General features: G+C 39.4%; 1 protein-coding gene and 1 pseudogene across 10 annotated transcripts; one reads left to right on the top strand and one right to left on the bottom strand.

Annotated features, from left to right (window-relative positions):
• The first annotated feature begins 1,500 nt into the window (after nucleotides 1–1,500).
• On the top strand, nucleotides 1,501–20,837 carry HNRNPH1 (heterogeneous nuclear ribonucleoprotein H1). 9 transcript variants are annotated; one of them, XM_081319980.1, is made up of 15 exons: nucleotides 1,501–1,551; nucleotides 1,716–1,859; nucleotides 13,157–13,285; nucleotides 13,809–13,964; nucleotides 14,132–14,275; nucleotides 15,620–15,758; nucleotides 16,608–16,786; nucleotides 16,878–16,949; nucleotides 17,006–17,139; nucleotides 17,249–17,384; nucleotides 17,726–17,809; nucleotides 17,935–17,985; nucleotides 19,449–19,541; nucleotides 19,758–19,823; nucleotides 20,101–20,837. In XM_081319980.1, exons 2-15 carry the CDS (start codon nucleotides 1,811–1,813, stop codon nucleotides 20,217–20,219), a joined length of 1,551 nt encoding a protein of 516 aa, XP_081176106.1. In that variant the 5' UTR covers nucleotides 1,501–1,551; nucleotides 1,716–1,810; the 3' UTR covers nucleotides 20,220–20,837. The 9 variants fall into 9 exon arrangements, with proteins under 9 accessions (XP_081176106.1, XP_081176105.1, XP_081176108.1 ...); XM_081319979.1 differs by having other exon boundaries at nucleotides 1,515–1,551; nucleotides 13,151–13,285; XM_081319982.1 differs by having other exon boundaries at nucleotides 1,518–1,551; nucleotides 13,151–13,285; nucleotides 17,027–17,139.
• LOC308661310 (deoxycytidine kinase 2-like) lies at nucleotides 3,127–8,980 on the bottom strand (annotated as a pseudogene). Its single transcript has 2 exons — nucleotides 8,281–8,980; nucleotides 3,127–4,805 (listed from the first exon to the last, which is right to left on the bottom strand). The product of its transcript is annotated as a deoxycytidine kinase 2-like (transcript).
• Nucleotides 20,838–21,437: the final 600 nt, after the last annotated feature.

The following is a 21,437-nucleotide window of genomic DNA, read 5'->3' as shown; positions in this document are numbered from 1 at the left end:
CACATGGAGAGAAGTAAGCAGTGAGGTAACACAAAGCTCCATCTTAGGCCCAGTACTATTCAGTATCTTCATTAATGACTTAGATGAGGGAACAGAAGGGGAACTCATCAAATTTGCCGATGACACTAAACTGGCAGGAATAGCCAACACCCCAGAAGACAAGCTCAGGATCCAAAAAGATTTTGACAAACTTGAACAATGGGCCCTATCCAACAAAATGAGTTTTAACGTGGAGAAAAGCAAAGATTTACATTTAGGCAGGAAAAATCAAAGGTATAAGTACAGATTAGGTGAGACCTGACTCAAAAGCAGTAACTGTGAGAAGGACCTTGAAGTCCTAGTAGATGATTACCTGAATATGAACCAGCAGTGTGCAGCAGCAGCCAAAAAGGCTAATACAATCCTAGTTGCATAAACAGAAGCATAGAATCAAAATCACACAAAATATTAGTACCGCTTTATAAAACCCTAGTAAGACCAGACCTGGAATACTGCAACGAATTTTGGTCACTATACTACAAAAAAGATGTTCAGACTTTGGAAAAAGTTCAGAATAGAGCAACTAAGATGATCAAAGGTCTGGAGACTGAAACATATGAAGAACGACTGCAAGACCTGAGTTTGGCTAGTCTAAAAAGAAATGGGGGTGACATGATAGCAGTATTTCAGTATCTGAGGGGCTGCCACAAAGAAGAGAGGGCCAAGTTATTCTCCAAAACACTAGAGGGCAGGAGAAGAAACAATGGTTGGAAACTGATCAAAGAGAGAAGCAACCAGGAATTAAGGATAAACTTCTTAACAGTGAGGACAATTAACCAGTGGAACAGCTTGCCTTCAAAAACCGTGGGCGCTCCATCACTGGAGTTGTCTGAAATGGTATAGGTTCTCCTGCTTGAGCAGGGGGCTGGACTAGAGGACCTCTAAGGTCCCTTCCAGCTCTATTTTCTATACTGTCATAACTTATGACATAGTTTATGTTTGAAGTAATATATTGGAAAAATGCAAGAAAACACAGCAATGGGGATCCAGATGTTAAGTACTCTGCACCCCTTAAGCCTGACTGAAGAAAGTCTTTACAAGCTAACCTGAAGAAAGCAGACTAAAGATGTGCACCCGAGAAGACAGGACACCACTGACGAAGAATATTTTTTTTTTGAATATGTGGTTTCCAGAATTATGAAAGCCGACAAAGCTCGTAATTTCATCCTCAAGACGTTTATTTGCAGGGCAGCCTTTTGGAATTTCGTCAAGATTTCCTTCCTTCTCCGGAGAGCCTCCTAGTCGTCGTCGTCGTCGTCGTCGTCGCGGCCTTGGGAGACCAAAACTATTCGCCCCCCCCCCTTCCCGGGTCCTCTTGTTGCTTTCCGGCGCCCAAATACAAAGACCCTGGGACTTTAAAGGGAAGAAAGAAAAATGGTTGCCTTTGTAACCAGGCGATTGGTTGGCTGCAGAGGACGGGCGCGGGGAGGGGTTATTTAATCTGATGTCACAAGCCTACAAGTGGGGGAGCGAGTTATTTATAGAGGCGGAGAGCAGCGGCGCGGACGCTCGGTGAGTGGCGGGGCGAAGGGCGCTCGGGGGCGGCCTTCAGAGGTTGGCGGGCGGGCGGGGGGGGGGGAGTATAACGCCGGCAGTCGAAACCGAGTCTTTCCCAGCAAGCCGCGGTAGTGGCGCTGTTGATTTAACCGCTTCGTCCCTTCCGGGTATTGTTTTAGCATCCCACTTTTGACTGATTTCTTCGTCGCCCTTCGCATCCCCCTTGTGATCGTCCCCGGGCGAAAAGCAGAAAAAAAGACAACGAGAGAAAGCGATGGATCCGTGTCACACCGAGGAGACTGGCCCAGAAATCCCCGGCCTTGGTGAGAGGGCGCCGCTGAGCGGAGGGAGGGAGGGAGAGAGAGAGGGAGGGAGGAATCTGCGGCCTAGCGACGGTTGAGGCTGTTGCTGCGGGTTTTCGTGCGTTGGCGCAGATCGGGAAGGGGGGAGGGGCCTCGGTTCACACGCTTCGGGGCCGACGTCTCATTTCCCCAAACGCGGCCGGCGAAAGGGATTCCCTTCTCGCGTCGGCGAATTGTCCCGCGTGGCTTTTTAAAGAAAGCGCGGGGCGGGGGGGGGCTTTCCCCTCCCCCATTATTCTGAGCGCCTCCCCCTCCCCCCCGCCCTTTCTTTTGACCACGTCCTGCCTCCGCCATTGTCGTGGCGGAGGCACGCTTCGAGGCGCGCTTCGGTCTCGAGTGGCCGGCTGCAGGGAGGAAACGGCTAGGGGGAGGGTCGATTCGGCCTTCTGTTCCCTTCCCAAGCTGTTGTAACGAGAGGGAGGAGGTAAAGGATCTCTGGACGGAAGGAAGATCCGCAATGGTTGTTGGGTTGGAAATCCCCAAAATGGACGGGAGCGGGACACGTGACCGACGGCAATAACAGAACGGGAGCGAACGGATCTCGCTCTGGTCCACCCTCGCCCGGCTGCGCAATGTTATGCCTCTCGGTCGAGCTCTGTTTTGAGCGACCTTCTCACGTGTCGCTCAAAGAAACGGAAGCTTCTGCTCCCCCCACGAACTGCCCTTTTAGAGTAACAGGCCGGGCAATGGTAGTAACGGCTTAAGAGTCTACTCTAGAGTGCGGAATCATGAGACTCCCTCATAAGCAGCGCTTCGCTGGACAGGACTCCATCTAGTCCAGTGGTGGTCTCTCACTTGACCAACCAACTGCATGAGGAAGCTCGGTAGCCTCCCACCAGATGGTCTTCAGAGCAACCACATTGCCATTAAAGCTAACAGTTTGTTGTGGAAAATTAATGTCATGAAGAGGTCCTTTATTTTAAAGCTTCTTCAGTAGGAAACATTTAAATCAGGGGTCTTCAAACTTGGCCCTTTTATGACTTGTGGACTTCAGCCCCCAGAATTCCTCAGACAGCATGCCTGGCTGAGGAATTCTGGGAGCTGAAGTCCACAAGTCATAAAAGGGCCAAGTTTGAAGACCCCTGATTTAAATAGAGCAGGAATGGGGGGGGAATTATGGCCCTTTTATGACTTGTGGACTTCAACTCCCAGAATTCCAGAGCCAACATGGCTGGCTCAGGAATTCTGGGAGTTGAAGTCCATAAGTCATAAAAGGGCCATAGTTCCCCACCTCTGAACTAGAGCTTGATTCTATTTACAGTAATCAACATTTATCAAATTCTAAGTGAGAATTACAATACTTACCCTGCTAATTAATTCTAGTCTTTACTATTTTAAGTCTGTAAAGTATGTCTTTGCTTGAAAGTACTATGAAGTGCAGTTTTTGTGTAATTTAAGAAGTTTTCTTAATGTATCTCTGAAAGTTTCCATGTCTTAGAGATTAAGAATGCTGTAGTGGAGGCTAAAAGTGTATTATTCTTCAGCTACTTGAAGAGCTGTGTGGCCTTTTACAATTTAGTTAGTGCAGTGAGTTGCCATTAATCAGTGATAAGAATCTGAGAAGTTAGGATTTTAACTTTGGTTCTTTGTATAAAATCACAGGAGCCTGGTTTGCGCATAACATTAAATCTACATGTGTTGTAAATCAGCAATAAACCACAATTGTTATGGTGAACAAATTATGAATTTAGATTAAATATGCTTTAATAGTACACTGGATTAGTACAGTTTTTCTTCTGAGAAATTGTCTTCCTCAACATTGCCCATTAATAGATAAAATGAATATAGAATGAATTTGGCTGACAGCGTACTTGTCACATTAGTTTCTAAACAAATTTGTCAGATTGGCCCTAATGAAAATGCTAAAGTGATGTACCTAACAAATCTTTATTGAAATTAAAGTACATATAAAATAGTAATAATTGGATTTCTTCACTGAAAACATTGTGCAGCAGTCTCCTCTTTGCATGTTAAAATCTATTATCAGTGTGAGTTGTTTGTGCTTATTAGATAAATAATAATTTTCTTAGTGTCCTCAATGAACAATATCTTCATTTGCTAAGCAGTCAAAAAAGCCTTGATCTGTGAAAACAAAGGTACTCAAACAAAATATTCAAGCTTATTAATGGAATATTAAGGGTAGAATTGTGTTTGTGTATTCAGTAGCCAGTTGAAAATTGGTTTGACTGCCAGATAAGGGAATCTATTGCAGTGTCCTCTGCCCTCATTAGTTGGTTAACTGTCTCATATTTTAATAAGCATACTTTTGTTATATTTTTGTGCTACATCCACAAGAGAAGTAAAAACTATTATTCTTAAAATTTCAGTAAAAGTTTAATTAAATTTGCTAATACATCTCTATGTAAAAGACAACTCTGTTATAGAAGACATAAGATGGTTCCCTCCACTTTGTTGGCATTAGCCAACATTGCAAATTGCATGAACTTCCTAAGAACTGCCCTCGAAAACATCTGTTTACTGTTGGTCATATAAATACATTTATAAATAACTCTATTTAAATGGAGATAGTGGGCAAGGTACTGATACGAAAATTTGGAATATAATTAAAATATAGTGCAGATTATAAACAGAAGACTTTGCTAATCTATAAAATTGAAAAGAATGGAGTGCCTTGAGATATTTGAAATTTCTTTGGCCACAAAATATAGTGGTTTATTAGGTGATTCATGCAACATACTGCTCCAAAATAAGATGCATTTTAACATGGCATGATATACAAACCTATCCCAAGAACAGGTACATACTACAAAGTTATGAATTGAGCCTCTTGTAATGAGTTTAAAAATGACAGTGTAAATTAAGGAGAAATAATGGTTACATGTTCTAATACGTATTGTTTTATTGCATCATTTCTGAAATTTTCATTAACATCTAAGACCAAAATGGCTGTTTTTCAGTTTGTCAGAATCCACTCTGCAAAAGAAAATTAGATAGTATTTCACCTGGAGTTCAATTACATTTTTTTCAATAATAATTAGTATTGCACTGTCTCAGATGAGTATGTTAGTGCAGGGGTCCCCAACCCCCGGTCCGTGGACTAATACCGGGCAGCATGGCATGCCAGCAACCGATCTGCACAAACAAGCAAAGCCCCATCCGCGGGATGCAGGCAGCACACAAAACCAAGCACCCTCTGGTCCGCGGGAAACCTCTCCAGGGAACCGGTCCCTGGTGCCTAAAAGATTGGGGACCTCAGTGCATTTTTCATGTCTGGAATGTAGTAGTACTTGCATCAGTTTCATAATGGAATTTTGCTCAGAATCCTTTAACTATAAAATGTTTTACTACATATTACTCTCATTGTCTATAAATATTCACTTAATTCTTAGGTTTCAGAAACTTACATTCGAAAAACTAGAAAATATTTCTTCTGTCTGTATTTTACTTTTTCTCTTAAAAGTATCATAGCCTTGAAGAGTTTTGCATACACTGAACTCTGAAGTTTGATCAAAATTCAACCAGACATTGCTATGATCTGCTGTTACAAACCACTGAATGCATCTGTTCCTGAATCTTTAAAGATTCATGAGTATATAAGCATTTATGGCACTGTAATATATAATTTATATTCCTTAGAAAGTGGCATTGAGGAGATCTAAGCTTGGATATGTAATATTCAAACATGATTATATTTTTTGAAGGATTTTTTAAAATTTATTTTTCTCTAGCATTAAAAGTGTCTTAAGTAGCAAGAGATTTATGAGATTGTTGTCTCATAAAGCCAGATTTCATGTGAAAGTTTTCCAGATATTCCAATTGATTGTTTTCTTCTCTCCCTTTATGCTATAGTGACTTCATGCATTTCTATATTTTAAACATAGAGAATAGAAAATATACTAAATGTTTTGCAAGTGCTTTCAAGTGCAGCTAATATATTTTCTTACATTTTATATCTTTCTACTTATGTAGAGCCTAATATAAAGCATGTACGTTCAAAAATAATAATTGAATTGTGGATGAATTTGCTTAAGTACAGATTTAGGATTGCAGCCTTAATACTTTGATTTATCAGTGAATAGATTGCATATTCTTGGCATATAACATATCTACTAAGGACAATATGTATCAAACTAGGCTAAGTATTGAAAATTCCATTTTAATAGCAATATTTTACTTTCAATGTTTAAATCAACATCAGAATGTCTATGGAGAGTCATCCAGGCCATAGTTGTCCCAAAGGTGTTTTTTCAGGAGGCAAGTGGACTTTCTTGTTTTTGTTGTTTTGGTTTTCTTCAAAGACATTTTGCTTCTCATCCAAGAAGCTTCTTCAACTCTGACTGGATGGTGGGGATGAGTGTGTGTTGTCTGCATCTCAAACTGAAGGGCAAATGGTTCCTGTAGTTTGCAATGTTTTCTGGAAATACATTCATACTCCTGCATCATAGGGGTATTCATCCCAAAGTGCATAGCTAAATGTCTGTGGAGGTTCTCAGTCATCAAGGTCATGGTTGTCCCAAAGGTGCTTTTTTAAAGGTGAACATCTTTTGAATGGTGCAGGAGTATGAACAGGTTTCCAGAAAAACTGCAGACTACAGGAACCTGTTTGAGATGCAGACAACACAAACTCATCCCTAACAGCCTGCACCTGTCTTCAACAGTGAAAGGACCCAGGACAGAAAACCACCTGTAGCCAAGAAAGCTCCACACACATTTGTTCTACTTAGGTCAGGGCTTTTCAACCTTTTCACCCATTGTACCACTTTTAGGATATTGCAATATCTGAGTACCACGAGTTGCCTAGCAAGGTGTCAAAAACTTGATGAACAAGAAAAAAGTAAAAAGTGATGAAGTATAGCTAGTCCTTGACTTACAACAGTTTGCTTAGTGACTGTTCAAAGTTACAATGAAAAAGTGCCCCCCAAGCCACAGCCAAGCAAGACACCTGCCTGCCCGGTGGCACTCTTCCTCCTGTCTGAGGTTTTCATGGTTGTATTTCTGTTGAGGATTGGCGGTGGAGGTGGGGTGGAGTGGTGTTTGGTTTTTATCCCCCCCCCCCCTCTGCTGGGTGGTTGCAGCAGGTTTTGGTCACTTCACATGACCCTGGGACATTGACCGTCATAAATATGAATCAGTTGCCAAGCATCTAAATGTAAATCACAAGATCCTGGAGATGCTGCAACATTCCAGCTGATCGGCGCTTCTAGGCTCAGCAGAAGTGCCAGGATCAGTGCCGAGCTCCAGCTGGAGTCTGGTGCTGATCCTGGTGCTTCCGTTGAGCCCTGCAGCTCCAGCCATTTCTTGCTCAGGCTTGTGCGGTGCTGCCACCGGTTCAGCTCATTCCCCTCCCCCACTACCACTTTTCTAGGATGGTCGTGTACACCTGCCAGGTGCCAATGTACCACAGGTGGTACCTGTACCACTGGTTGAAAAGCCCTGACTTAGATAACCCTGAGGACACAGATAAATGACTCTCTAAAAGAATGCAAATGTCCAGCTGTCTGCAAGGAATATAAATCCTTCCATTCCCCACCATCTAGTCAGAGCTGAAGAAGCTTCTTGGAAGAGAAGCGAAAAGTCTTTAAAAAAAAAGACCAGTTGCCTCCTGGAAAAGCACTTTTGGGTCAACATCAGAATCTCTTAAGTCTCCATTGTTGTTTCCTGGCAACAGTGACTGCGTATATGGAATCTTGATATCAGAACCATCAAAAGACTTGAATCTTGGGTTTAGACTTTTCAGGACTCCAACTGCTGTAAGCAACAATTTTGTGCTTATATATCTAAAATTAAGATATTCCCCAAATGTGTCAGTTGAATTAAGAAAATGTGTAGTTGTAGCAAGATGGTGATTCATTGATAGGTCACTTGTGGCTCTTATGAAGGGCAAGATACAATCTCAAATCTGTAAAGGTTATCACCAAATTATAATTTAATATGATAAAGGGGAAACAAATACTTGACTATGGAGTACATATTTTAAGTTACATATGTATCCTGCCCCCCTTCCAGACTTTTTAAAATTGGAAGATGGTTATGATGTACAAACAACGCAGGTAGATATAGTAGGTGGCAAAATCAAAATTTGCAATGCATAAATTCAATGATTTTGTTTTTTGGTTAATCCATCTTAGTATCCTAACAAAGTTAGGATCATATATTCTCTCAATCTAGATGCAGAAGTGGCTGCATCTAGATTGAGAAAATATATGATCCTAACTTTGTGCCTCAATGGGACTTCCACCAGTATATATGTCCTGGTTTGCATATAGGTTTGAATGTTCTAACTTCAAGAGCCTGCAGGAAGAGGTCTGAAATTTTCAAGTTTGCTTAAATCTTTCAGTTATCATCTGATTATAGTCTATATGATCTACATATTATGGCTGTAATCTCAATTTGATATTGGTAATATATTTTAAATCATAACCAGTTTTGGCAGAAGGAAACAGGAGTTGTATGGAGACAGATAAGTCAGACTCAAAGTGTTTCAATAACCAGGTATGCCAGTCCTGATAAATTGCCCACTGTTTCAGTGATGTCTCCAGATTGAAATGAGTTAGAAGCAAACATACCTGAAGTAAAATAGATACCTTTATATATTATAATATTAAAGTATACTTTTGAGATTTCTCTGTGTCAAGTCACGTAAATGATTGGTCTAGTGGTCAAGGCACCAGACTAGAAAGCAGGAGGCTGTGAGTTCAAATCAAGCTTTAGCCATGAAAGCCAGCTGGGTGGTTATTATGGGGAAAACAGGAGGAGGAAGATGTGTTGGGGATATGTTAGCTGCTTTGAGCTATTTATGAAAATAAGGTGAGAAATAATTCTGCTGAAGATCATGCTTGTTGAACCAATCCTTCTAGATGGATTGGACTTCATGCTGGTATTTAGCAAAACTATTTCTTGAAGTAGAGTGTCAGTTTGGTGTAACAGTTAAGGCACCAGACTAGAAACAGGGAGACAATAATTCTAATCCTGCCTTGGTCACAGTCAGCTGGGTGACCTTGGACCAGTTAGTCCCTCTCACCTCTAGGAAGGAGCCAATTGAAAATCACTTTTGAAAAACCTTACCAAGAAAACTGCAGGAATTTGCAAACATACATATAGCCCAATTAAAACCTGTTTCTGCTAAGCTACAGTGGGGCAAAAAAGTTTAGTCAGCCACCAATTGTGCAAGTTCTCCCACTTAAAAAGATGAGAGAGGCCTGTAATTTTCATCATAGGTATACCTCAACTATGAGAAACAAAATGGGGGGGAAAGAATCCAGGAAATCACATTGTAGGATTTCTAATGAATTAATTCGTACATTCCTCGGTAAAATAAGTATTTGGTCACCTACAAACAAGCAAGATTTCTGGCTCTCACAGACCTGTAACTTCTTCGTTAAGAGGCTCCTCTGTCCTCCACTCATTACCTATATGAATGGCACCTGGTTGAACTTGTTATCAGTATAAAAGACACCAGTCCACAACCTCAAACAGTCACACTCCAAACTCCACTATGGCCAAGATCAAAGAGCTGTCGAGGGACACCAGAAACAAAATTGTAGACCTGCACCATGCTGGGAAGACTGAATTTGCAATAGGCAAGCAGCTTGGTGTGAAGAAATCAATTGTGGGAGCAATTATTAGAAAATGGAAGACATACAAGACCACTGATAATCTCCCTCGTTCTGGGGCTCCACGCAAGATCTCACCCCGTGGGGTCAAAATGATCACAAGAACGGTGAGCAAAAATCCCAGAACCACACGGGGGGGGGGACCTAGTGAATGACCTGCAGAGAGCTGGGACCAAAGTAACAAAGGCTACCATCAGTAACACACTACGCTGCCAGGGACTCAAATCCTGCAGTGCCAGACGTGTCCCCTGCTTAAGCCAGTACATGTCCGGGCCCGTCTAAAGTTTGCTAGAGAGCATTTGGATGATCCAGAACAGGATTGGGAGAATGTCATGTGGTCAGATGAAACCAAAGTAGAACTTTTTGGTAAGAACTCAACTCATGTTTGGAGGAGAAAGAATGCTGAGTTGCATCCAAAGAACACCATACCTACTGTGAAGCATAGGGGTGGAAACATCATGCTTTGGGGCTGTTTTTCTGCAAAGGGACCAGGACGACTGATCCGTGTAAAGGAAAGAATGAATGGGGCCATGTATTGTGAGATTTTGAGTGAAAACCTCCTTCCATCAGCAAGGGCATTGAAGATGAAACATGGCTGGGTCTTTCAGCATGACAATAATCCCAAACACACCGCCTGGGCAATGAAGGAGTGGCTTCGTAAGAAGCATTTCTAGGTCCTGGAGTGGCCTAGTCAGTCTCCAGATCTCAACCCCATAGCAAACCTTTGGAGGGAGTTGAAAGTCTGTGTTGCCCAGCGACAGCCCCAAAACATCACTGCTCTAGAGGAGATCTGCATGGAGGAATGGGCCAAAATACCAGCAACAGTGTGTGCAAACCTTGTGAAGACTTACAGAAAACGTTTGACCTGTCATTGCCAACAAAGGGTATATAACAAAGTATTGAGATGAACTTTTGTTATTGACCAAATATTTATTTTCCACCATATTTTGCAAATACATTCGTTAGAAATCCTACAATGTGATTTCCTGGATTCTTTTCCCCCCATTTTGTCTCTCATAGTTGAGGTATACCTATGATGAAAATTACAGGCCTTTCTCATCTTTTTAAGTGGGAGAACTTGCACAATTGGTGGCTGACTAAATACCTTTTTGCCCCACTGTATATGCAGCAAAATATCCATGCAATGTTAAGGTGCTACATAAAATTACTCAAATTATTATATCTATAGACCTGGCCAATTCATGTGTCAGTGCCTAATCCTGAAATAATTCCATGTTGGCTTCAATTTTAGGAACTGATCTTTAGTCCCATTCTCATTTCAGTCCAAACTTTCTTGATACTCAACTTCAGATGTTTGAACGTTGCACCACTTAGCAACTGGTTCAGAAATTATTTCCCATTCATAATTTTTTAGTAAGTGGACAACTGTAGCCCCAAAGGTGCTTTTTCTTGGATGAGAAGTGAAACATCTTCAAGTTGCCTTTTGAAAAAGCACTTTGGGACAACTATGGCCTGGATGACTGAGAATCTTCGTAGACTTAGAACTATGGAGAACTGTAGATTTCTCTGAAAAAGGTCATTTATATTTGGCTATAAATGTAATACATAAGGTAATAGGATTGTCTGCTACATGACTGTCTTCTTAACATCTGAGTCTTGAAAATTACTAAGATTGAAATTAAATTTGGCAATGAGAGTTAGCAGTTTCCAAGAGGTTAATATAATTGCAATAGTTGGGAGGGAAGACATGACAAGAATTCAAGGTTTTTCTGATCCAAATACCTAATAATGCCTATCCTTGCACTTAGTGATGTCGGTGGATAAAAGTATGGGCATTTCCAATATAAAAAACCTTTGGAAATGCATATAAACTTTTCCTTGATTTTTTTTAACTAAGTAAATTTCTGACCTATTAATTAGAAATATTAAGTCCACCAAAACTGAGCTTTTGGTCGTGGTAAAGTGGGGAAGAATTGGGATGCTCAATCAACAGATGAATGCTCTCAAAAGAAGAAATATTTCTTGGACCCCATGTTGCAGGACTAGCTGAGCAGGACTTCATTTTCAGGATTAGCTGAATATGTTGCTGCTTGGCCTAGATCAGGGGTAGGGAACCTTGGCTCTTTTATGACTCGTGGACTTCAACTCCCAGAATTCCTGAGCCAGCATAGCTGGCTCAGGAATTCTGGGAGTTGAAGTCCACGAGTCATAATGCCTACCCCTGGCCTAGATAACCGCTATTATAAGGCGCGAAGCTACTTACCTATATTTCACTCAATCGAGAATTTTCAAGCGTTTTTGAAACCTGAAGTTCAGCGAGTTAGGACTTAGGCAGTGTAGTTTGGCGGGAAGATACACGATCAAGCCTTTGTCCGCTGAACGGAACCGCAATGAGTTTCTCCCGCGCCTTCACGCCCTTCAAGAATCGGCCAATCCATAACGACGCAGCCAATCCTTCCTGTTGTTTTGGCTACAGAGAACTCTTGTCTGTTCCCGCTTACTAACGTCTACCCGTCACCGGAACTTAGATACGGATTCGAGTAAACTTCCAAGTCGCCGCCCTTTTCTCGAAGTGTAGTTTTTATAGAACCGCCATTTTTTTTCGTTTTTATACTTTCGCAATTCTTTTTGTCTGGAGGATAAAAAAAATCTTTAAGTTTTCCATATACGGGATAAAAGTGCTGTTCTGGGTTTTGATCGCAGTGTTAAAGGTACTTGAAAGTCTTAAATTTGTTGCGTGTGCTTTAATAGATCCGTTCGGTATTTTTAGTTGTATGTGAATGTAGTCGCGAAGTCTCAAGATTTGATAATTTCCTATTCTGAGAAGTTAGCGATCGGCCCACGTGTGTTAAAACTTGCTTTAAGCGGAGGTTAGAATAAAAAGGTAAATGCAGCTCTGATGAAAGGCTATGGATGCGTTTGTTTGAGTAGCAGAGTACACAAAATTTGAGTTTTGAGACAGGAAAAAAACTGGCGGGCTTTGTCCTCAATAGCTGCGCGAGTGGTTTTCCCTGTCTAGCAGGCTGCAGTGGGAACGATTATATGATTGCAGGAACAAATATATGCTACAATAAGAAGTAACTCGAGTTTAATTCCGGGAAGCTTTATTTTAAATTATATTCAGCAGGGCCGCCTTCGGATTTGTGCTGTAGAGGGTAGGGTGGGGCTTAAAGATGGAAGGGGGGAAGGGAAGAAACAATCTCCAGGACGCATGCGCACTGTGGGAGGTAATGTACGCGCGTGCGTTTTGGGCTCCATTTTCAGCCACGCCGCGGCCGACTTAGAAGAAGGTGAGCTTACTTTTAGTTTAGTTATTTGTTGGTCGCAGACTAGTTCGAAGGACTTCTGAATTTGGGATCCATCTCTTCAGCCGGTTGTTCTCTTCAGGTTACTAGCAGCAGTCGAAGCGCGTGTTTTGAGGTGAAAGCGGCACTAGGGCCTGGCCGAGCGGAAACGCATTACTCGTTCGCCGCCATTTCCTAAGAACGCAGCGCGTACCGCTACAGCCGCCCCGGCTTTCTGTGTTTGGAGAGGTGAAGTGACTCTTCATACCGTCTCCAGTGTCCTGGACGAGGATATCGGTCGCCATGTGTACGTGGGGTAGGCATTGGAAAAGCGGAGATGGGCAAACGCAAAGTCTGGGGGGGGCGTTATAATGGGCCGGGTTGCGAAATTTCTACCCCATTCAGTGTGGCGACGTTTTTTGTCTGCCCGTAGCAACAGAAGGCGAAACTGAGACCACACTCACTTCTAGCATGATGTTGAACACGGAAGGCGGTGAGGGTTATGTCGTAAAAGTGCGCGGATTGCCCTGGTCCTGCTCTGCAGATGAAGTGCAAAGATTTTTCTCTGGTAAGTTTTCTCTCTCTCCCTCTGGCTAAACCGTACAATAAAGCTTCCCTTTTCTCGCAGCAGCTTGATATTTCCGGGTGCGAGTTTTATCTGGAGTTCTCTTCTTCAGATGATGTAAAATGTGAGGTATTCCTTTTTTTTCTTTTTTTATATCGCATTATGTTGGGTGACATTATTTTAGGGAAGTAATAGAGCACGGTGGTTCTAAGTATATACCTCCCTTGGTGATAAGGGAATTCCTGTTTCAAGAATATAGTCTTATTTAACGGCAACACACTTTGTGATAATATCTTGCTAATTAGAATCTCCTTTTCCCCCTTAGATTGTTAATTTCTGTTCTGTACGTAGCCTGTAATATATACTGGAAGTGGTATTTTTCCCCTTCCTGTTCCAGAATTACTTGAAATTATTTTTTTGCTTGTTTTTTCTCTATGGTTTGGATAATAGTCTTAAGCATCAACGTATACATTTGACTTTTGCTAGAAGTCTGCTTGTGTATTTAACTTATTCCGCTTTTTCTTAGAATGCAAAATATTAAATGGATCTTCAGGGGTCCGTTTTATCTACACAAGAGAAGGAAGACCAAGTGGAGAAGCATTTGTTGAATTGGAAACAGAAGAAGATGTGAAATTGGCATTGAAAAAAGACAGAGAAACAATGGGACACAGATATGTTGAAGGTTTGGATTAAATTGACATAGTAACTGATGACTTATTTTGGGTGGAATTTAGATGCATGAGTATTTTTATGTGTATATAAATGTGATCCTGTTCTCCAAATGATTGTCGTGCATTAGCCTTTTTGTGCCAGATTCCAGAATTCATTAATTCTAAGTGCCTCTTGCAGTCTTCAAGTCAAACAACGTTGAAATGGATTGGGTTCTGAAGCATACTGGTCCTAACAGCCCTGATACTGCTAATGATGGTTTTGTACGTCTTAGAGGACTTCCATTTGGTTGTAGCAAGGAAGAAATTGTTCAGTTTTTCTCAGGTATGTGGGGTATAAGTCCTAGCTGTAAGTATGGGTAAAAGATTACAATTTAGTGGCTCTGAAGTAATGCCAAGTAATTAGTAATAAAGCAAGCCATGACCATGCTTAAACTTGTAATATTGAATGGTTTTTTCCTTTTAATGTTCAAAAAAGACAAACTTGAACTATAATTTGAAATATTTACTAAAACCTAGTTCTTGTTTGATGTTGATAGACTGGAGGGAAAATTATTTTAATTGTTCCACTCCACTAAGACAAGTATTCTAAATGCTTTTTGAAATTGACCTGAATCTAATTAAAATAATTAAATTGTTGATTTTAAAATTGGCTGAAAGATTGGAAAACATTTTAGTGCCCAAGTTTGTATGTTGATAATCAAAATATCAAACATTTTTCAGATGTTTTAATCAGGTGGAGTGTTAACAATGTGGGAGGTGGGGAGATGGGTGGGGCAGTGAGAATAAGACAATATGTAGTGTAAACATTTGTATTAAATTTTTTGATATGGTAATCTCTGCTATGTGCTAAAGATATTGTATTACTTTGCAGAGCTGAGTATTTTGAAATATTTTAATTTTGACATAGACTTTGTTTACATTTATCTACTTTAAAATAAATAGAACATTTTCTCTGACATTAAATATCAATACATAAAATTATTTTTTCTATGTTTATAAAAAAGACTGGTTTCATGTTTTGTAATGTCTTTATAGTATAAAATTGACTTAAAAGTTCATGCATTTATATAGCAAAAATTAAAACAAATATAAAAATAAGCTTTACATTTAAATGTTCTAAATGCACTCAGTAGTTCAAAGAATCTTAAATGTATTTCTGAAATATGAGATCAACTTGCATTAACTTCAGTTTTTATTGAAAAATGTCTCCTTAAGGTCTTCCTACAAATGTTTACATTTTTAGTTACTTGAAATATACAAATCATTGTCATTTTAGAACTGAAATATTTTGCATAGATATCTTTGAAATCTTACGATGTGTTCTTTTTAGAATTATTCTTGCTGTATTTTAATTTTAATTGAAAAATTGAATGTTTATATAAAAATGGACTTTATATTGCTTTTCTTAGCATATGCTGCGTTAATTTGAAAGAGTATTGTTATTAAAGCTGCAGAAATGTGGCTGTGTGCAAGCAGGATAAGTTAAGAATCTCGTATTTGCTGCATTTATATTGACATGTTTCTGTTATAGAGTTAATAGTACGGTATACTGATTCTAAATATAAAGTATAAATTCTGGTATATTTTTAAAGCTATAAGAAAATCATGATTGGGCTCTTGATGTTAATATTACCCCCTACTGGGGTTATTTGTCCTTGGGTTGAAGGGTTGGAAATCGTGCCAAATGGGATAACATTGCCGGTGGACTTCCAGGGGAGGAGTACGGGGGAGGCCTTCGTGCAGTTTGCTTCACAGGAAATAGCTGAAAAGGCTCTAAAGAAACACAAGGAAAGAATAGGGCACAGGTGGGGATGGATGGTTGGTTGGATATGTCGCTCTTCTTATGGTAAACTGTTGTTAAATCCATATTCTCTCTTCTTAAGTGCTCACTTTACAATATACACTTTCATATTCTAACACCTCCTTTGTTTTCATAAATGTTACTTTCTTTTAATTCATGTGCAGACTGGCTGATGTGCTTGTTTTGCTCTTCCCTATTTCACATTACCTTGTTAATTCTGATTTAGTTTAAAGTTATTTACAGAAGTTGAGAGATTATGGCTTTACATTTCTTTAATAGCACCAATTATGCCTCTAGTTCTAAATACACATAGCCTTTTATTACCATAAGAAAATGTGATTACTAAACTTGTTCTATACAATGATGTAACATTTTCTTGTGTAATTTTCACATAAAAAATTAACTTCCAAAAATGTCACAAAGGGTTATTCTAAATTTTGTGACTTAATCAAAGCATGCATCTTTTGCCTATGCTAATTTGCTATGCAAACGCATAGGAGGTTGTGTGAGCACATAAAGCTTGTTGGAATGTATTGATGGGTTAAATTTCTGGCGGAGGCTAGCTTTTTAACCTTCCTCTCAAATTGCCACATGAGCAAAATATGGGTCCTGTAGAGTGGAAATGTTTCCCTCCAGAGCATTTTCTGTTTGCTGTCCTTAATCCTTAAGGTTGGGATAGCTTAATTAGCACACATTTCAAACTTTTTTTAAAATCAGCCTTGGATAATTCTTACTAAAAACTGGCCTATAATTGCCATTTCCAAGGCTGCAGGGTTTAAATGTACTGTTTTGTGTTATTTAGTCTGTGTGTTTATTAAAAAAACTCAACTTTTTATGTATGTAAACCTTCTAGGTACATTGAAATCTTCAAGAGTAGCAGAGCAGAAGTGCGCACTCATTATGATCCTCCCCGCAAATTAATGGCCATGCAGCGACCTGGTCCTTATGACCGGCCAGGTGTGGGAAGAGGCTATAACAGCCTTGGTAGAGGCAGTGGTTTTGAAAGAATGAGACGTGGTGCTTACGGTGGAGGTAAGCAAGCACAGCTTTTTTACTCTACAAATTGCCTACAGTGAGTGCAGTCTGTGATTCATTTCAATAAATGTTGAATTATGGTTTGTAGGCTATGGTGGCTATGATGACTACAATGGATATAATGATGGCTATGGCTTTGGATCTGATAGGTTTGGAAGAGGTAAGTATTCTTGATACAGGCAGTGAAGTAACTTTGTATACATACAAATGATTTAGAGTGGACTCTCCTTTCTGCAGGGATGTCAGATCATAGATATGGTGATGGATCCTCTACTTTCCAAAGTACAACTGGTCATTGTGTACATATGAGAGGATTACCTTACAGAGCTACTGAGAATGATATTTATAATGTAAGTACATTTTTAATAGAATTTGTTCCATTGAATCACAACCAACTGATTCTTAATGTATGAGAATTTTTCATGGACTGACAGCTTCTGTGTGATGTTCATTATCTAGTTCTTTTCGCCTCTTAATCCGGTAAGAGTACACATTGAAATTGGACCTGATGGCAGAGTCACTGGAGAGGCAGATGTTGAGTTTGCTACTCATGAGGATGCTGTTGCTGCAATGTCCAAAGACAAAGCAAATATGCGTAAGTTGCATGCCTGAACTCATATAGCAGGAGTCTTCAAACTTGGCCCTCTTATGACTTGTGGACTTCAACTCCCAGAATTCCTTTTCCAGTGTGCCTGGCTGAGGAATTCTGAAAGTTGAAGTCCACAAGTCATTAAAGGGTCAAGTTTGAAGACCCGTGTCCTATAGAAAGCATTACACCATTTCTATCAACATTCAATAGCAGAATAAATTATTGCTGTTATTATTTCTTAATATTGAACAATATATTTGGAATGAAATACTAAAGTTACTTAGATCTTCACTGAGAATTTGATGGTCTTGTGTGAGTTCAGTGCATTGTTATCTTTGTTTCCACAGAACACCGATATGTAGAACTCTTCTTGAATTCTACAGCTGGAGGAAGTGGTGGTGCATATGGAAGTCAAATGATGGGAGCAATGGGTAGGTGTAAGCAATTTAGTTTCACATTAGTGCTACTGATACTTAACAAAACTGGCTTGATTTTATGTAGTTCCTGTTCATTCTAAATTATCTGAAACTGAAATTCAACTTTGTTTTAATTACAGTTAAGGAAACCGAAGGGGTAGTTCAAGATTGGAACACTAACACATTGGCAGGTATGCAACTTTTAGATATTCATTCCAGCAATTAAGTTAAATACAGTATGTGTGTATGAATGGAGCAAAGAATGGTTCTAGATTGGGGAATAGTAATGATAGTGGGGGAATGTTGGTATGTATCAAATTTATATAACCACCCATCTCAAGAGAAGTAACGTTGCTACTTTTTTTAATTAAAAAAATTAGGCTAAAGGGTGGAATTGGCAGCTATTACTTATAATAGAGGGACGCGGTGGCTCAGTGGGTTAGGACACTGAGCTTGTTGATCAGAAGGTCGGCAGTTTGGCGGGTCAAATCCCGAGTGCCGCGTAACAGAGTGAGCGCCTGTTACTCGTCCCAGCTTCTGCCAACCTAGCAGTTCGAAAGCACGTAAAAATGCAAGTAGAAAAATATGGACCACTACGGTGGGAAGGTAACAGCGTTACGTGTGCCTTTGGCGTCTAGTCATGCCGGCCACATGACCACGGAGATGTCCTCGGACAAGCGCTGGCTCTTCGGCTTTGAAACGGAGATGAGCACCGGCCCCTAGAGTCGGAAATGACTAGCACGCATGTGCGGGGGAACCTTTACCTTACTTATAATAGATACTCTTTTTAGTAACATCCTATTAAATTCCCAGATTGATATTAGATTTTCAGCATAAACCTTTTCAGTACTGCATAGAAACAATTTCAGATGCTGAGCTTGCTTATGGAAATTCTTGGTGATTTCATCTGGTGTAAAAGGTGTATGTGCTGTTTTTATAGCACTTTGCAGAGTGATTTAATTTTTTTGCCAAATAAGGTTAAGAAGTAAAGTTCATATTTTCAACTGCAAAAACGTTTTGCAGAGAAATGAAATACATGAGCTTTTAATTAGAACTATGATCAGCTGAGTTTTGTGTATATTTGGTTTTTGATTGGTGTAGATTACAGCACTAGAAGCAATAGAATTAGAGGAATTAGTGATGATATATAAGCAGTTGTCAATTTGTATTTTCCTTGTATCATGTGCCAAATATAGAACAACTCGTGTTTTAGCACGGAAGCCCCAGCACATGTAAATCTCCATTTCCAAACACAACATTTAGCCAATTCACTTGAGATGAACATAAAAGTAATATTTCTGAAAACAATTTACTATGTAATTAAAGAACAATAAAATCACTTTCCTTACAAATTGACCAGCTAGTAATACTGAATTCAGAAGCACAAAACTAAATCATTTGAATGCTGGTCTAGAGAGATCTTCCCTGACAGTTAAGGAAAAGAAAGTAGAATTTATTTAAATAACAAAGTTTATATGGCCGCCCAACTCTCAATGAGACTGGGCAGCTTACAAAGAATTGCTAAAGACAGATTTCTGTTTCAGGTAGACCTTTGGGAAAATGAATGACATAATTCTTGTTTAGGTGGACTATAATTCATACTTCATAAAATATGCTGATTAAGTTCTTAACATACATATTCTTAATTTTAAAGGAAGCCAATCCAGTTACGGTGGTCCAGCTAACCAGCAATTAAGTGGGGGTTATGGAGGAGGCTATGGTGGTCAAAGCAGCATGAGTGGATATGGTAAGATGTTTTTATTAATCTTTAGAAGACTATTTAGAATTGTATTAGAATCAGTTAGCCATTTATGTGAGGGTCATCATGCTTCAGCAAACAACTGCAGATATTTTGAGTTTGTCCAAGTATTTGGTTTTAGCTTTAGAACATCAAAATCTAGAGGAGCAAGATCAATGGAGAGCCACTGATTGAGCATAGATTTTTTTTTAAATCTGAAAATAGTTTGGCAAATGCCGAGTGATCAAGATTTGGATCCAATCCACATGAAACTAGTTCTGACATCTCATGGTATGTAATGTGGTCATGTGTATTATTTTGTGCAGTAGAGGGAGGGCATGAAGCTATTCCAGGATTTGATTCTGTGCTTTGCAAAAATTTGGGAAACTGGTTTGCAGTTGGCTTTATAGACACCTTAAAACATACAATGACATAGAAGGAAGTTTGTCTTTTTAATAGTACAGGATTATGCAAGGCAGTATAAAAGGGGAAATTTGGGAGGAGCATGTTGCCTTGTAAATAGCACTGCACTTTTGTACTAAATTGTATAATATGTTATCTGCTTTAGGTAACCAGAGTGCAATGAACAGCAGCTACTACAGCAGTGGTAATCGTGCATCCATGGGGGTGAATGGCATGGCTGGAATGTCTAACATGTCCAACATGAGTGGTGGCTGGGGAATGTAACTTGTCACCTGATTTTTTTGTCAACTTTTTTAAGAAAACAAAAAACTAAGTTTAACAGTTTTGCAATACAAGCTTGTGATTTATGCTTTACTTGTAAGTGAAATCAGGATCATTTTAAAACATTCAGGTTCAGTATTTTTGAATATGCTGAAACATTCATCTAGGGTGTAAGTCCAGTAAAGAAGTTCCTGTTAAACTCTCAGCTTTTTCCAGTTTTTGTTGTAGGAATGTATTTGAGCAGTAAGTGTATTTAGGTTAAAGCTGTTTCAATTATGTTAAATGTTGCTCTTATACCACATAACACCAAATACTGTTTTCAGTGCATTTTCAGGAACATGCTTTTTGTACAAACAAGTTATAGGAGCTGTGTTGGAAATTCAAGTGAACCTTTGGCATGTTAGTTCTAGTTTTTCTTTTTAATATCTTGTAAGGCACATTTACGCTTTTTAAGTTAATAGGGAAACGTGAGGTGCAATACAGCTTACCTTTAGGATTTTGGTCTTAAGTGTTCAGATGACATCTGAGACCTTGGTTTAATCTTTCATTGTGTTGTGATTTATTTTTAGGTGTATTGCGCTAAGTGAAACTTGTTCAAATAAAACTTCCTTTTAAAAACTGGGAACATCTCTTGATTTAAGTGAGCATTATATTTTCTGGCAACAATTCTGTGTCTGCATTTTGCTTTAACAGTTTTTAATCTGCTAAACCAGTAAAACCACACTGAGATCAGATCACAAGGAAAATATCTTAGCAATTTAGTCATAAACTGCAGGTAAAATGAAACTGCATATAAAATAAATGTTACTAAAATGGTAATTGTATATTGATTATGAATAGGAAGTATACGTTGTGTATAAAATTGGTTTGCAGTTTAAGGAAAGCAGATAATTATAATTTGTAAAACATTTTTGCCCACCTGTAGTTTTTTAAATTGACCTTTAAGAGTACCAAAATACATGGATACTGGTGTTTTAAAGTAAGAAATGTTGTATGAAATGTTGGGTGCACTTCCACTTGATGCAGACTTCCATGCTGGCTCAGGAATTTTGGGAGTTGAAGTCCACGAGTCATAAAAGAGCCAAGGTTGCCTCCCCTGGTCGAGTACAACATACCTAGAGAACCATGTTTTTAATTATGCTTAACTACCATTTTCAAAGAGTGATTTCCATCTAATAGATCCAAATTAGTAATTAAAGACTTAATTGCTTGCTTTTTCAG

The sequence above is a fragment of the Vipera berus genome, assembly GCF_964194415.1.
Source record: "Vipera berus genome assembly, chromosome: 2".
In the NCBI taxonomy this organism is placed as follows: domain Eukaryota; kingdom Metazoa; phylum Chordata; class Lepidosauria; order Squamata; family Viperidae; genus Vipera; species Vipera berus.
Note: the sequence above shows the minus strand (reverse complement) of the source record. Positions and strands in the feature narration are given on the sequence as shown.

Bases quoted from the DNA above. Each gene is read 5' to 3' on its own strand.
- HNRNPH1 (XM_081319979.1), top strand. From the start codon at position 1,811: ATGGATCCGTGTCACACCGAGGAGACTGGCCCAGAAATCCCCGGCCTT. The intron at 14,276-15,619 runs GTATGTGGGGTA...CTTGGGTTGAAG, and splicing joins AATTGTTCAGTTTTTCTCAG to GGTTGGAAATCGTGCCAAAT. The intron at 16,950-17,005 runs GTAAGTATTCTT...CAAATGATTTAG, and splicing joins ATCTGATAGGTTTGGAAGAG to AGTGGACTCTCCTTTCTGCA.